Here is a 17,449-nt window from a genome sequence, read left to right as displayed (position 1 = left end):
GAAAAATGTTTAGATTTTGACACATGGGCAAATTCCTACAAAAATGTTTTGTATGAAGTTTTCTGAGCAGTTCTAACTAACACATCTTGAATAGCAAATACCTGCAAAAAGTTGCTCACAGTCAACCCAAAGCATTAAATAAGCCACACACAAAAATTAGCTGGATACTTTTGAATAATGTGTTACATAAGCAGCTCACTTTTGTTAGATAGTTACTAGGAAATGATTTTAAAAGATAGTACAAATCAACTTCACGATTCTAACCATCTTTGAAACTCACTACATTTGCATATTCTAGTGAACCTGAGATGTCAATCTTGACTGCACATATCCAATAACTGAAACATGTGGCCTTAAAACCTTCAATCAATATAAACCTTTTAGAGCCCAAGCTTCACAAAACTGTATCAAATATATATTTGATGAGAAGAGGGTTAATTGAATAATTGATTACTGAGTTGCAATTAAGTGCCTTTCAGATATCTTTGGGAAATAATGAGATATAATAGTGATAGATATTTATTAGTTTATCAGCTATCCCTGATTTATAGGTATAATTTATTTTTTAATTTCCAAAGTCAATTTTAACATTTATATATTTTAATAATATAGTCCCTAGTGAGAATCAATATAGACTGTATTTTCACCATAGGGCTATCAACAGCTACGAGAGAAATCTATACTTACCAATTCAGCCAGTTCCACTGCAATCTTCAATATTATGAATACCTTGTGTATGATATATTTTGCTAAACCTTTCAAGCTTTGCCTACTAATGGCACTCATATAGCATAAAATATTTGTTGTAATAAAGGTTAACCAACTCTAAAAGTGCTTACAAATCATGAAATAGGTATTTTTAGCTACAAAAATTTCACAAGATCTTTAGGAAAAATGGAATTTGCATTGTATGTATGTTTCACCTTATGATTAATTTTTATCCAAATGGAAAATAGTTTAATGGGAGTCACATTCGTATCAATTGCCAAGAGGAACATTGGGACCCTTTTAAGTGGACTAAACTTAATCTATAAGAAGCGGATCGTCAAAGCTGTCTTCTACTTACTCCTCAAGAGTACCATTATTGTTATTTCTTATTTACATTGCAGTAATGCCCAGGGCTCCCTGGAAAGATCAGGGCCTTGTTGTGGAAATATATAAAAGGCCCTGCCCCAAACAATTTATAATCTAAAACAGGATAAGATTTGGTAAAATTGTCTAATTGCTCAACAGCTGGTAAGGAGCCACTGAGATGAAATATAACCCTCTTGTTACAGAAGTTTTGATGTTAAGGTCATTCAACACTTTGCAGCATTAGTCCCTCAGACACTATAATCACTCCCTGCTGCCGCTGACTGTCATTTGAATTACTGCTTATTAACCATCACCAACAAAAACTAACTTTTAGGGTCTGATCCTGCATTCATTCCAAAAGCAGAGCTCCCGCTGACACCAGTGGCAACTCTGTAACACTCCATAGAAGGAAGGCAGGTTCTAATTAGTTTAGGAAAATATTTCAGCTATTTTTGATTGATACTTCCAAGATGTGATGAGAATGATGAATACAAGAACTTCACATTTTCACTGAAAAATCTGAATCTTTCTTTTGTGACTGCCAACTTATAATTAAGCATTATGAATTAGTGTGGGGAGTTAGAGGGTACTGTGAGGCATGAAACAGAAGGCTGAAAGGAAAAAATCAAAATACTTCCCTTTCTTTAAGTTAAATATCTACTAACAATAGCCCTTGATATATTAAATGTCCATTTATATTATTCCTTATTGAGCAAATTCCCTCAATTGCAACCATGTAAATCCAGAGTAACTCCACTGTATTTCCTCATTTAAATTACTCTGCCTAGGAGCAGTAGAAGTCTGTGTGGGATTAGGGGGTGCATGGGGCCATGTACTCATTAAAACCACACCTTGGCTCTCAGGCCATACCCATAACAACACTCATTGGTTGAAATACATCACTGAATTTTTGGCCTTTTAATCCTCTGACCTATTGAAGTCTGAGCAGGCCCTTTAAGGTCAGTAAAGCTACTGTGAATTTACTCCAATGTAGCAGAGCAACATTTAGCCCTTAGAGAATGCTTTTGTTTAACATTGGCTATCAAAACAAAGTACTCAAATTCCATGGACACCTGGTATAACCTCCCTTATGCACTGCACTTTATATTGTGTCAAGGGTGATGTACACTTTATGTTGGGTCTCACAGCAAAATGACAGGCACTGCTGTCCATTGACAAAGCCACATGGCAGTTAGATGTCACATACAGAGAGTGCAGATGTATTATCACTCTACCACTTAGACAGGAATGACATCCTTTGAATCTCAAGAGACAGTGTTTCAGACGAGCTAACCTAAGTGTGCCAGTTGTACACTCAGCAATATTGACAGTCAACAGTTCTGTGTACATCAATGGTGAAAGAATACTAAGACTTAAAGACAACTGATTTCAGTTTTTATAACTGAAATAATGATAACATAAAAGAGATGACTGTGGATAATATTCTTTAAAAAAGGAATCCAACATAATGCTGATGTTTAAAAGATTGTTTAATTGATTTTTTTGTTTCAAATTTGAAACATACATTCTATATAATGGATAGGTTTATTCAAAAAGATGCTCTGATACAATTTCTTACAAAGTAGTGTACCACAGAACATATGATCATTTTGTTTTAAATAGTCTTGATTCAAAAGAAAAAGCAGTAGCTTTCTCCCAGGTAAATCTAAGGACAATAATATAAAGTAACCCGAAGGTGAATCATCACACTGACATTACTCCTCATGCTAGTGCTAATGCGGTTTGTGTTTGGTCTTCATTGTTAAAACTGAGAAATTTCTTTACAAAAGGTGTAAATTTTCACTTGGGACATGAGTCAACAATTGTGATTTGTTCTTAGGCAACATATACCATTTGTAATGATAAAAAAAGTTTTCACTAGTGAAAATGAAAGTTTTGTTATTGGCAAAAAATCTCAGTTTCTTTTTAAATTTGAAAATTTCAAATGTTGCATGTGGAAATTTATAAACTGAAAATTGATTAACATTTAAAGCTGTACAAAGCTACACTAATGGTCTTAAGTGAGAATGAGTACATTGTTTTAATACAACCATCCTTTGGACCTCATGAATATATTATCTCATCATGTCATTAGTCAGACCATATTTTTCTACTATAAAAGGACAAGTAGAATCATACTTTAATGCATCAGCATTTCATCAGGCAAAATAAAATCATTTTAATTTAAAACTTAAAGAGAATGGAATGTTCTACACATATAATGCACAGCAAAGGGACTCTGTGGAATAAACAAGTTATTTTCTCACTTTGGGAATGACCATGCCAAACTGATTCATGGTTCTGCTGTGCTTCACCACTTATCACTTTGCGGGTTACTCCTGACTCATAAAAATAACATTTATGAATTCTCTTTCTTCCTCTCAATGCATGAAATTTACCTCTCACTGCACAAAGCCTGAGTAAAAGGAGCGAAGCAGGAGATTGGGGGATGGAATTCAACCTTTCAGCCCCCGGGTCGGTTGTGGGGCTGCAGTGAGGGCTTTCAGTGCTGCTATTCCAACCTATGGGCTGGAAAAGCCTCTGAAAGTCCTATGCATTCTGGCAAATGGATCAAATCTATGGAACCCTCCACAGCCATATTGTACATGCCTCTCCATGCCAGCTTATTCAGACCAAGTACAGAGGCTCATTTGGTCATAGGTAAGGGACAATAAGGTAAATCTGCCCATGTTTCTCCCCTTCCCTCAAAGGGACACCCTTGGGACCTGGGGTGTACTGTACTGTACAGTGTACTGGGGTGAATTTCACCATTTGTGAACACAGTTGGTGATCCTGCAGCCGTTATTTAGATAAAATGTTCACTAGAGTAACAGGATTTTTGTCTGGGTAAACCATACAAGATTAAGCATATATATAGTCTGAAATGCCTTCCAAGTTTCAAAAAGGGGCCACATTTTTGACTGGGACATCTCTGCATTGCCATAATACAAATAAAAAATAATAATTGTATTTTGCAGCTTGAATTCTCATTCTAACTATTCAAGCCTTTTGAATTGCCAGTGTAAAGAAGCGTGGGTACTTCAGTCATATGGCAGAATTAAAGGATGACTTCAAACAACTCCACTATGCATTGTCACAGGTGGCATGCTCCAAATGGCCCCTGACACAAGTATAACCTACATGCATGAAACACAGAGCCATGGATTGGGGATGTTTGGGCTCAGGTGGCAGGGTAGAGGAGCAACCTCTTTCTGTGGCACATTCCCCTCTGTACAGCTTGGCAATTACACAGGAGGAACTGCTGGTGCAACGAGCAGTAACTGACCATTGCATCATCATCTTCCATTTTACAAGCTTCAAGGGGAAAACCAACAGCAGCATTACTCCTAAGATGGGGCCTCCTGAGCACTGTGAGGAGATCTCCAGGGATGTAGGCTGGTTTTCCTGGGGAGCCATAAGCTCCACCAGATTTATAGACCTCACCCTTTCCCCCCGCTCTGTTATCTCCTAAACCCTCTTCCTCAAGGGCAGCAGACGGAGGAAACACCACAAGGTGAATCATCTCCTCTGTGTTGAGAACTTTTCTTCATTCATGGGTTTTTCCTTTGGAGGGAGGTATTTTCCCCTAAATAATCAGTGAACTGTTACTGCATGAGATTGTAACTGATTTTCCCATTCCATATCTATTAACATTTAATATCTAATAAAAATCAGAAAGCCCCCTGGTAAGATGCCTTGATACTACGGTGATGAGCACAGAATAAATGGCTAGATAGATGGATCCTAAATATTTCCTTTTATCCACTTTATATAGCACAAAAATTCAGTAGACATAGTGACAAATACATCTACAATTATATAAAGCTTTTGGGGTATTTTACTCCTATTCAGACACAACATTTATTAGTGTCGGTCTAATCATAAATATAATTATTCTTGAGTGCTCTATTACAAAAACCAATAAACTAGGCCTCAATAGAGATTCTGAAATTACTTAACTTTTCTTTAGAAAAATATTAAAACAGCATTATCACATCAATGAGAGGAAAAGACAGGAAGATAATAAAGTTATGTTAAACCTCCCTGTATTTACTCATGTGTGAAACAGTTATGTCTGGTCACATAATTGCAATGGTTCTGAGAAATATTTCATATTTTATAATGAACATTAAAAGAGTTTGTGGATCATTACTTTATATGAGTTCCAAAGTTATTACATAAAATCCAACAGGAATGGTTATAAATTATTTGATCCTCTAGTCTGGCCTTGGTAAACATAACATGAAGGCTGAAACATCTCAGCAGACAAGATTCATGGTAATAGGTAAAGTGTTTCTACAGTTAAAGAAGAAAACACCAGAGTACTTGTAAGCAAGGCTCTTAACATTTTTTGTTTGCTGTTCCAAAGAAATTCTTTTCAGCAATGAGCTTAAGCCATTAAAAAAAAAATAGCTTTGTCTAGAACAAAAGGAAAACTTGCTCACAGGCATGTTCTTTCGCCTACCAATTTGGCATGGCCCTAAAGTCACTGTCAAATTCTTGAACTTACAGCACAGTATGTGTTTAAGATACTGTACTTAGCCAGGAAATAATATCACAAGCAATTATTTGATTTTAAAAAGGATCCTGAGGAGCATCTCATTGAAATACGAAAAATACAGTATACTAACAAAAATTACATACTTGACACAATTATGTGGAATTTTTGTCTTCAAAATAGAGTTGGCAGCCAGCATTTTAATTAATAAATGATCATTTGTGTCAGAGATAAATGTACCGGTAATACAAGATTAATTGTGTCCCACTTCCTCCTATTTGCTCATATTTTTATCAGGCTATTATATTTTGTGTCAAAATATGGAGTGTTTTTTTGGTTGATTTTCATTCTATAAAAGCTTTCAAAGAATATTAACATGGCAAACTCATTCAGATACACAGAACAAAACATTCAATAACCTCAGAAAAATAAGTTTAGATATTCTTGTCAATTAAAAACCACATGTAAAAATACATTTAGGAAGGTTCAGATCAAATGTTCAAATCCTGCAAACCCTCAAATGAGTATTCCCTAGTCACTTGAGTGGTCCAATTGCTCATGTATGAAAATCCCTTCATTGCAGGAATTACTGGGTGAAATTCTATGGCCCAGGTTTTGCAGAAGGTCAAACTAGATGATCCTAACGGTCTCTTCTGACCTTAAAAATCTATTAATGGGTTTTCAAGTTTGAGCTTTATGGGCCTGATCTATAGACCATTGAAATTAATGGAAAGACTCGTATTGACCTCAGTGGTCTTTGGATCATGGCCTATGGAGTATCTGATGTAAGTCTTATTAGCTAATTGTTTTTTCAACTTTATTCCACAAACTCCTAAAGTTTTATTAAAGCAATAAGCAACAATTCTGTGGTTACTAAAGGCACTTAGTTTAGGGACATTCTTTCATCACAAACACTTGAGTATTGAACCTGCATGCCTTGCAATCATCTACCCTTGATGTTGAAGATGTCCACTGTAACTTCACTCTCTGTTGAGTGTTCCTAGCCAAAAGACATTCTGTTTTACATTGTCAGCTACCTTACAAATATCTCATTGGGAAAATGTAATTCCAGAAGTTGGAGACACAAAATATGCACCACATTTTAAATGCTTGCTTTAAATGTTATGCTATTCTTTAAATTTTTTGCATCAGAGGCACCCAGACTAGTGATGAAATATTTTTAAGATGCATTCTATTTTCTCCTTCATTTTCTTCATTCACCTGGGTTCTTTCAGTACATTTGAACATTTCATCTTCACTAGTTGTCCACCAATTGTTTGCATAAGTGTTTAATTTGTTAAATAACTACTTTCTCCTCAATTCATTTCTCTTTAGCTTTCTGGGAATTTTTAATGAAGATACAAAATTACTTTAGTAAAAATCTCAGATTAAAATGAGAATGTTTTCAGTATTTCTCAAGTAAAAGAAAATGTTCATATTTAAAAAGAATTCTTTTCTGTATGTAAAAATGCATAGCCAATAGTATAGACACTGAAAGACCTCACAAAAGTACCAATCTGCAATGTAAGGAACAGTGTGGAACTGGATAAAGCAAGAAAACTACCCAGTATTCCTATAATGTACCAAATCTATTGAATTAATGTATTCTCATAATGTCTTTGTAATTTCAGTAGTATGAATTTATGTCATTACACTTTTTGTTAGTTCATGGAGCTAAACTATCTGATTTAGTTTCTATGGAGATATAGATACAGACAATATAAACAACACAACAAAGTTTTTAGAGGTTTTTTTGAGATACTTGGTTTTTAAAGATAATATATTCATCATTGTTTTTCTTGTACTGAAAACATGTTAAAAATATTTTGCTATGTCCTCTAGGTGGTGCTAATACTGCACAGCTTTGACTTTTCAGCACAATGAAAACATTAATTTGCTATGAGATAATTTTTGACGTAAATGTAAAATGGTGCCCATTCGAACTCAGTAATGAAGCATGGTGCATTTCTACAGCTCCTAATTTGACTAGTTAAATGACTCCATTACGTGTCTAACAGACAGAAGCAAATAATTTCTGGTCAGTTGACGCTCACTTATCCGTATCATTTTACCCTGAAAATAAAGTCTCTAATCTACAGTTTCTTTGTCTTAGTTTTTTTAAAATATTATTAAAGCAAACATACTTAAATAAGAGAGATTAAACCAACACAAACTAATAATTAAGACTACAATTCTGAAATAAAATTTATGTAATATGGGAGGATGAATAAAAAAAATTAAATTGAAATAGTAAAGTAAATGAATGCTTGTCCTGGTTATTTCAGCTGTATTGTCTGACAACATTTCTATTTTTTTAAATGAACGCTTTTTCAAAATCATTGATTTTGAAAGTCCTGTTAAATACTGTTAGCTACTCTGTTAAACTTTATCACAAAACTTTGAGAATGTTTAGACAGACCCTTTATGGTGTATAGCAATAAAATAAAAATGCTGCCTTAATAAATATCAGGTGATGAATAATTTTGCCCTGAGGAAAAAAATGGTTAATGCTGAATCTTAATGTTCCTCATCTAAATGCTTTTTCTTCCTGCTAAAAACAAGTTTAGAATTAAAGCATATCACTTTACACATATTGCATGCATATTAGTGAGACACAGCTGCTTATGTCCCACTCTTAAGAGCCATATGATTAAGTTATGGGATATCAGATAATCCAAAGTCTCTTTCTATTGGTCACCTTTCACAGACAAAGGCTTTTTAGTTTTAAGTCCATTTAATGACAGAATGTCCAATTCTATAAATGTGTGAGTAATTCCAGTGGAACACCTGTGGCTCCCTCCACTAGAATACCGAGTGGAAGATATAAAATGTCATTACAGTAACATTCACTGTCTGACTTTAACTGACAAAAGCAAAAATATTCAGAGTCAAGGCTGCCACTCCACCCCTGACGTATTCCATCATGCTCGGGTTTCCAGGGTCTCAGAGCAGTAAGTGTGATCTTACATGTCATATCCAGTACCAGTTTTTAATCAAAATGAGGTGAGTTAAGGACATAGTGGCTGTTTTCTGGTTTAAGTTGCAGCCTTAGGGTATTCATTTCCATGGAAGTTTGCAGGGTCAGAGTCACTTGACTCCTATAGTTGTTAACAGGAGAGATGGGACAAAATCTTCCTGAGCTATTTGGAAAATTTAGCACCTAACCTTATTTTAATGCCTTTTGCATTTACATTTCTTTGGGTTATTTAAAGTTATATATATAATAAGATAGAGAATATTACAATTTTTTCCCCTATTTTAATACGTTTCATGAGAGCCTGAGACTTCTAAAGAATGGTGGGGAAATACATTCCAGGAGATCTAGACAGTGTCGAAGGAACTACTTTGATTCCTCCTTAGCTGAATCTTTTCTATTGATGTTGTCTTTGCAACCCATGGCAGCACAACTGCTATGACCCAAATCTAAGTCTGGAAGGTTACATTAAAATGAATGGGCTACTTCTGAGTATCCATTCTTTCCATACAATATGCATACAATGAGTTAGGACTGACTTTACAACTAAAAGATAAAGCTGTTGAATTTCAGCAGGGTCAAGGCTAGCTCCTGCTCTCAAGGAAGGCAATGGCAAAACTTCCAATTGACTTCAGTGAGAGGAGGAGCAGACCCTATATGGAATAAAAGAAATGGAAGAAGTGATTCTCTATGGAAATGGCAGATGTTCAAAGAGGAGTTAATATCAGTATAAAGAATATGCATATAACCGAGCTAAAATATACTAAGGACACAAAAGCAACCTCTAAATTTGTGAATCAAAGATCTTGGATTCATAAGAGGAAGGATGGTCTACTGGTTAGGGTGCTAGCATGGATCTCAAAGATTTGGGTTCAATTTCCTGCTTCATCATAGATTTCCCATGTGACTTAAACTTAGTCCTTCTGCGCCTCAACTCCCCATCAGTGAAATGGGAATAACAGCACCATCCTGCCTAACTGGGATATTGTGAGGATAAATACATTAAAGATTATGAAAAATACATTAAAGATTATGAAGTGCTCAGATACAACAGTAATGGAGGCTATATAAATACCTAAGATAGATATGTGTAGACTATTATTTTTTTTCATTTTAGTTAGATATCTAACAACCCAATTTGAGTGTACTGATCTGACTTATTCAAAAGTTGGGGTGAGACCACCTTTAAAAAGAAGCTCTAAGAGCAATGAAAAGTTCATTTGGAACCAACAAAGCTGTGCACTCCCAGGCCTACTCCTGCTTCTGCTAGCTTCAACAGGAACAGGAGCATATCCGTGTTGTCAAGAACACCAAGCTACCAAGAATTAGAAAGATTAACAAGTGAAATTAAAGGTGAAGCGGTAAAAATGTATTGTGAATACTATTTAAGATCCAAAACCAGACACCAAAGATGGGCTCCATGCCAGAATTTTGCAGGAAGAGGCAAAGGAACAGGAAGCTTTAGCAAATATCTTTGGTGGGAGAGGAAATGCCACTGGATGGGAGGACTAATTTAATAACAGTTCTAGGGAAGATCAAGGAAATTAAACACTAGTAAACCGAACTTCAGCAGTGAGGAAGGTATTGGAAACACTAATCAGGGACAAAATAGGGAAAGTTATGATTTAATTAAAGATATTCAGCATGGATTCACAAAAGGGAGATCATACGTAACAAAACTAATAGAATATTTTGAAAAAAAAAATAAACAAAAAATAAAATGATGAAGAAAGCCATGAGCATGATTTACTTGGACTTTAAGAAGGCTTTTGCTGCACTACCTCCTGAAAGACTAATTTACAATGTGAGTAAGTTTTGAAGAGAGGGCGAGCTGAATACTGGATAAAGGACTGGATAGGATATTGAAGGCACAGCTTTTCCTTACATTAACATAGAGAGATTAGGACTATGGGAGGTGTTGGCTGGTGTCCCACAAGCATCACTAATAAGCTGATTTTTTTTTCACTTTCTGTATCAGTGACCTGAAAGAAGAAATGTACAAGAAGGGGGATGAAATTTACTCAATATAGAAAATGGAGGGGAAGCTGCAGACAATAAAAATGAGGGTGGCAAAAAATGAAAAATTCAGAATGTCTTTGAGGGAATATGGAAAGAGATTTGATGCAATTCAATAAAGAAAAATTTATTTATAGGTGCTGTGGGGAATTCTGAATACAGTGCTAAAATCTTAATCACAAAACCTAGCAGCACCACAAAAAAGTAAAGATACTTCTGTGATACACAAACCGAGGTATTGACTGTAAAGTGTTAGAAACCATTTGTGCACTTTATAACAGAATAACAAAGAAATATTTGGAATATTGTACATCAGCTTTGACTACATTATCATTAAAAAAATTGAGAAAGTACAACACAGGATATCAAGTGACAAAATTATCTTAGTAAGTCAAAAACAAACCAGATCTATATTCCTTAGAAGAGAAGGTTAAGGAGTACAGAACTGCTATAGAAGGCTACTTAAGTTAGTGTCATATCTAACAGCAATTGGGCATGAACTGATGCTAAGAAAAAGCAGGCACAAAAGGAATTCAGATGGAATTTCTTATGCAATATGCCACCAAGGACAGCAGTAGCAAAAACTTGTGCAACAAACTATTACAGAAGGAGTTGCTCAAAAGAAGGAAAGACAGAGAGTGTAAGTGATGGTTGTCCCTGACCTTCTCTCCTAAATGACCTTAAAACATATGGGCCATGATTTGAAACATAGACACTTGCAGGCAATTGCATGCATATTATGGGCCAGATCCTCAGCTGGTATAAGGTGGCCGAGCTCCATACATTTCCATGTGTATATATAATAACTGAAATGTATGCACAAATTAGGTGTAGGTACATACATATATCCAGGTAGGTATCTGGCTAGCCATGAAAATGCACAGATACCTGACTGGAAAGGGATCTGGCCCAGATCCCAAAAGGGAGTTGAACGCCCCAATACCTTGCAGGATCTCGGCCTGTGTGCATAGGTTATGCATTTACAAAAGTCCATGAGCATCTAACTTAGAAAACTGATACTTGTATTTTTCAGATTCTAAGGAAAGATATAGAATGAATTTATGCCTTAATGGCATACATACTTTTTGATGATAGTAGTGGATCTCATGAACCATGTATGAAGCCAGTAGAATGATTATGCTAAAAATCTTATTCCACAAACCATCATGAAAATGAATAGGATTTACATACTATACTACCCAGGAGGCCCCGTCCCAGTCAGAATTAGTGCCCCATTGTGCCAGGTGCTATACAAACACACACATATACACACATACACATATTATCCCTACTGTCCTTCAACCTAGACATCACTAATTGGCTGTTTACTTAGGGTTTGTCTACATAGGGAGTTCTTCCAGACTAACAATTCCTGATTAACTTCATGTGTGGATGCTCTTATTCTGGCATAAATGTGTCTACACATATTGTTACTCAGGAATAGTTAATCCACTTTAAAATTCACACCGTACCTTTTTCTGGATTGACTTTCATGTGTAGACAACCTCTTACAAGCACTGTTGCATAAGTGGGCTTTGAGGACGGATTTCAATGACAGTTGCCTTATAGCTCAGATTGGAAAGGGAGTTCTTTGTACAGGGATAGTGTAGAAGAAGAAGGTGCAGGCAGAGTGGGTGAGAGGCACAAAAGAAGGTAATCAAGGCTGACATCCCTGTTATAGCAAAGGGTACAGGAAGTGACGTGATAAGACACTAACAAGACAAGGTGAGAAGATAGAAATATAAAGGCGGTATACACTATAAAAACTGATATTTTCAGACCAGTCTGTAGTGAAAACCAGAAGCCTGATCCAAACCCCCACTGAAGTCAGTGGAAAGTCCCCCACTGATTTCAATCATTCGATGAGGCCACAAAGGCTGCACTCATTCTTACTTTCTCTCCATCAACACTTGTTTTATTTTAACTATATTACAAAACAGCACTAAAACTGGCAAGAAATGTTTCCCACTGGTCTAATATTACAACAGGGATTAGCCAGTTTTTATATTGAAATACAGCATTCAGTCTGGCTATTCATGTAAAGGCATCAATATACATATAACTCCAATTAATGGCAATCAGAGTAACACATTCTTTGGAAAGAATTATTGCCAACTATCAGCCTTTTGTATTTAAAATGGCTGAGTTATAAATCCCTAAAAACTGTGAAACCCCAACAGCCCCTTAACTACAATGTCACAGTCTACAAGTTCAGTGTAATAAATACTAAAATATATATAGATTGTAAGACTAAGATGTGGATCAATAGTTAGGGACAGAAAGAGGGGGAGAGAGAGAGAGAGAGAGAGACAAAGATAAGTTCATAGCACTCAAACAGCATAACAAGAAATTAATGAGTATGTTAAAGGTGCACTGTCCATTATGGCTTAAATGTTCCAATAGCTAATTGGGAAATGACAAACAATCACCTTCAAAATTGTAAAGAAAAAGGCAGATACTATATGTTATTTGCAGTTAAAACAAAACAAAACAAAAATATAAAATTGGAGTTAGTTGTTTGTTTGTTTTTTTACCATATTGCCCATTCACTGTGAGATTTCTAAAAAGAAAGGCTTTGTTAGCTGGATATAAAGTGGTTTCTTTAACTTTGGCCTAACTTTATCACCTGCAGCTTCCCTGTAACAGGATGATGAATGGCACAGGAATTCAGGGTTCCTCTGCTGAATCACCCACCGGTCAGGTACTTGTGTCCTGTATGACGATTCAATCTAAATTACTGAGGAATCAAAGTGGCAGCTGATCTCCAACCACGAAATAACGGGAGGGAGGAGTATCAAAGTGTCTTTCTTTTTCTTACTGAACAGAGGGTGCTACGGGTGGAACCGAGGGCCTTCAGGGCAAACCCTAGCAGCAGCCGACCTTGGGGAAAAGTGTTAGGCTGAGCTTTCTGTTTTGTTGTTATACTTACATTTGTTAATAAAGCCAAAGCCCAGGAAGGAAGAAAGTTTGAATTATATACATGGTATATGCATGCTCTGTTCAGAGGAAGGTGGGAGCCTAATTTGCTTACACTCCCCCACAAAAAGATTTTCATAAAGATAAGAATATGGAAACTGATTCAGTTATCTAAATATACTAAACCTTTAATTAACAACAGAGCCTAGTTCAGTGCCCCTTAACGATAACCAGAACCATGAATACAAGGCTTCTTGAATGAAAACAAAGTGTTAAAATACCTGTCTGGATTTTCTCTTGAAAATCAGTCATTGAGAATCATCTGTCAGTAAGACAAAATTAATTACTACATGTAAAATTGAGAAAAATCAACACAAATTTAAATATTACATAATATTACAAAAAATATTATAAAAATCCTATTGTTAATTAGTGATGCATGTGTACCTTTTTTAATAATCAAAAATAGCCAAGATTTACCACTGTTATACATCCAATTTTAAAAAGTGTGTTTTTTTAAAATTTGCATTGACTCTAGAAGCTTTGGAAAAAGCCTTCTACGAAATACAGTAACTTGCAAAATTCAGTCATCTTTTTGAATATTTGTTAAAGGGTTGTTGCTGAAGAAACCACGTTAGCTTAAGTGTTAGATGCGTGAGTTTAGCAGATAGAGTAAATAGAAGCCCTAACCACTTCATTCCCTAAAATCAGGGTAATTATCATGCTATCCCAGTGCAAATATTTTATTAATTTATGCAAAGCTGGTTTTATTTAGACAATTAAATCAATTGCTTTAAATACGTTAAACATGTTTTTATATTTAAAATGTGAATTTAGCCCTGTATTACATTTTTAAGGCCTTATTCGAGAAGATTGTATATGTTTACATTTAAAGAAAGATTTAAAGGGCATTTGAAATTTGGCAGTGACCTCATGCACAAGTCCCCCTGACTAAGGCTCAGTGGAATCCAAAAATGATTTAAAAATTCTAGCTGTCATTTTATGTACAATATATTTACCAAAAGGAATGATTTCTAAATATATATATATATACCCCCTCTCTGTTATGGAGGCATTGCATTTGCATTATCTCCTTAAACACTGCTTAGCTTAACCACTTTTCAACACATAACCTGTTGTCCTTTCAATGAGAACAATTCTATGATTACAAGGGATAAGATGCAAGCTTGGTCTGGAATTCTGGCCTTGTACTCACAGGGCTTGCCAAGTACCGATTTTAAGTCTGACTCTGTATGCTTTCTTTTTTTAAAAAAAAATTAGACAATAGTTCATTTCCAACTTCATTCCCCCTCCTTCCAAGCATCCCCACTCCCCCAAACAAGAAAGATTGTTTTGTGAATGCTGCATCATGTTACTCTATTCTGTTTTAGGGAGCAGAATTATACATTGTGTAACAAAATGGAGAAATAGATTTATGCACCCAGCAGAGGACACGGGGGCTGGAATTTTAATGTTGTTCCACTATCTATCAACATGGATAACAGCAAATATTTCATTTCACTTTTCCAAACTGGCCCTCATGATGTTTAGCCCAAGCACCTAATACTACTCCACTAAAGTCAGTAGGAGTTTTGCCATTGACTTCAGTGGCAGCAGGATTGGGCCATAGAGCTCACACTGTGAGGTTCTGAGTGTCTCAGGTTAGGGACTGAACACCGTTAAGTTTCAAATCAAAATGGAGGACACTTAGCATCTTGCAGTATGGGGCCTCAAACGCTCACCCTTGCCTCAGAACCAATTCTATCTATGAGTGCACTCTCGCTGAGCACTGGGTATTTAGCTCTAACTATTAGTAAGCAAGCGGCTTGTGGCATTTCCTAAATTAAAAAGAAAAAACCTACTGAAAAACAACTAAAAATGTAGTTCAAATCTTTGTAGAGCTGTAGAGCACTCGGGACCTCTAGGAGGGAATGCCTTATGTTAAAGCAATCCCCTCTGGCATTCAGACTGGTGTTGATAGGCTCTGGAGGAAGCTGTTACTAGCCTCCTTGATCCGAGGGTATGCCCCCATAACATAAAGCCCATAGGCGAAAAAAAGGGGTGGGGACAACAGATCCTAAGTTGTGATAAATGTACACCAGTTGAAGATCTATCCCAGAGAATTCCCATACATCCCTTCCCCAAAAGTGAACTCTGTGCTGTCTAGGCATCTTGTTTAAATTCCAACCTAACTCTTAAGCTCACTGCCCCAAACTACTTTAACAGTGAGCTGCTTTTTCATCAACAATAGACAATTATTTAACTTCCCTTTCTCTCTCTGTGATATTTTGGGAATATACTGTACAACTGTCTGTAAAGCACTTTGCACATCTATAGAGTGATAGAAATAATTGATTTTCAGTGGGATTTGTATTCTTAAGTCATTCAGGTGCTTTTGAAAATCCATTCCAATAATTCTAATAATGAGAAATTCCATCCATCTAACCCATTGCTATTAAGTACCAGTCTGGAACAGAGCAGACTTCCAAAAACAAAGTGAGCACACAATTAAAAAGGGAAATGTATGAAAAACGCAAAGTCGGTGGCCAGTATTGCTACTGCCACTACTTCGGGACAGAATCACCCCCACAAGTTCTCCTTGGTGAAATCAAATGCGTGTTACAAAACACTGCTCCTACTGCGAGAACAGCGGCATCAAGAAAACTCCCCAGCCATAGGTGCACTAGAAATATGTTGAATATCATATTCAGAGAGACAACTCCGAAGAAAAACACCATGGCAAGCTCTGTGAATTGCCATGGCAAAGACCTAGGCTCAATTCTCTGGCACTTATTCTTTCCCCAGACTGGCAAGGGTTCAATGCACAGCGGGCTTAGTTCCTTTTGGAAGGCAACACTTCTTGGTCCTCTGCTGTGACACTCTATAAGGCCAAGCAAGGAGAAGCACTGTTGCTTTGTCAGATCCAGCACTTCATAGTCAAGGAAGGTTGGAGTAAAAGTCCTCCATTAAGAACCGGGAGGAAAAATTTCCTCTGATGAGGACATAAAAAGAAAAAAAAAAAGGGGGGGGGGAGGGGGAGAGAATGAATGCCAAATTTGAAAAATCAATTATTCTGCTAAACAACAGTAGTGGTAAATATAGCTGTCTCTATCCCCTCGTCCTCCTCCAGAGAAAAAATTGTTAAAAGACCCAACAAGCTGTTGAACTACAACCCTCAGTACCGTGCCATCACTTTAAAAGTACAAACAAAAAGATCTTGTAAAACAGAAGCTACAGATCTCCAGACATGATTTTGGATTTGCCATCAGTGAATCCCCATTCTGTTCTGTTAGGTTTAAAACTTCCATTCTGCATTTGATGTGTGACCAAACCGGTGCAAATCAAACCTTGAAAATCACCCAGCAGAGTCCAGATCATGACTACAGTTTTTGATTCATTCCAGCTGAAGAGCAAATCCCCACAGTCACTTAAACACCCCTAAGATCTTCTTCCGCTTTGAAAAAAAGCATTTGTCATTATCATTGTCTTTGGTCCAAATGTTGTACTTTTTAATGCAAAATAAGGTTACTGAAAGAGGTGATAAATACTGCTCCTCAAGCAACATGAATAAAAAATGGTGGTGACAAACTGGTTTCTGTTGAGCTGGGTCCTACTGAAGACACTACACTCGTATTAGCATGCACAGTAAAATGCTTCACTTATTCAATGTATGGTTGATGAACTAGGGAAAATTTAATTAAATGGAACACATTCATATGGTGGGGTGACAACACTGGACACTAAGCCTATGCGCAAGGCTAAGTGTAGCACAGGGGCAGGCAGCTCTGCCCACACAGACCCACTGAAGGCAATGGGAGAGTGGATGAAGTCAGTGGGGGTCTGTGTGGGGGCAGCCATGTCCCTGTTCCCTTCATATTGCAGGAACAGGGCTTAACTTTGCCTTTTTTAATGAAATTTCTCTTTTAAACTATAGTCTTTTAAAAATTTTAACTTACTTTTAAAGTATTGAT

General features: G+C 36.3%; 1 protein-coding gene across 11 annotated transcripts in view; it reads right to left on the bottom strand.

The window, feature by feature from the left end:
* ZNF536 (zinc finger protein 536) overlaps positions 1-17,449 on the bottom strand; it is a 400,318-nt gene that overhangs the window by 58,106 nt on the left and 324,763 nt on the right. Inside the window, exon 7 of one of the 11 annotated variants that reach the window (XM_074968697.1) lies at positions 13,760-13,800. The exons of the other annotated variants lie outside the window; for them this stretch is intronic. Coding sequence (XP_074824798.1) covers positions 13,787-13,800 — 14 coding nt within the window. The 3' untranslated portion in view covers positions 13,760-13,786. The remainder of the gene's footprint in view (positions 1-13,759; positions 13,801-17,449) is intronic. 11 annotated transcript variants of the gene reach the window in all.

This window comes from Natator depressus, chromosome 12 (assembly GCF_965152275.1).
Source record: "Natator depressus isolate rNatDep1 chromosome 12, rNatDep2.hap1, whole genome shotgun sequence".
In the NCBI taxonomy this organism is placed as follows: Eukaryota; Metazoa; Chordata; order Testudines; family Cheloniidae; genus Natator; species Natator depressus.
Note: the sequence above shows the minus strand (reverse complement) of the source record. Positions and strands in the feature narration are given on the sequence as shown.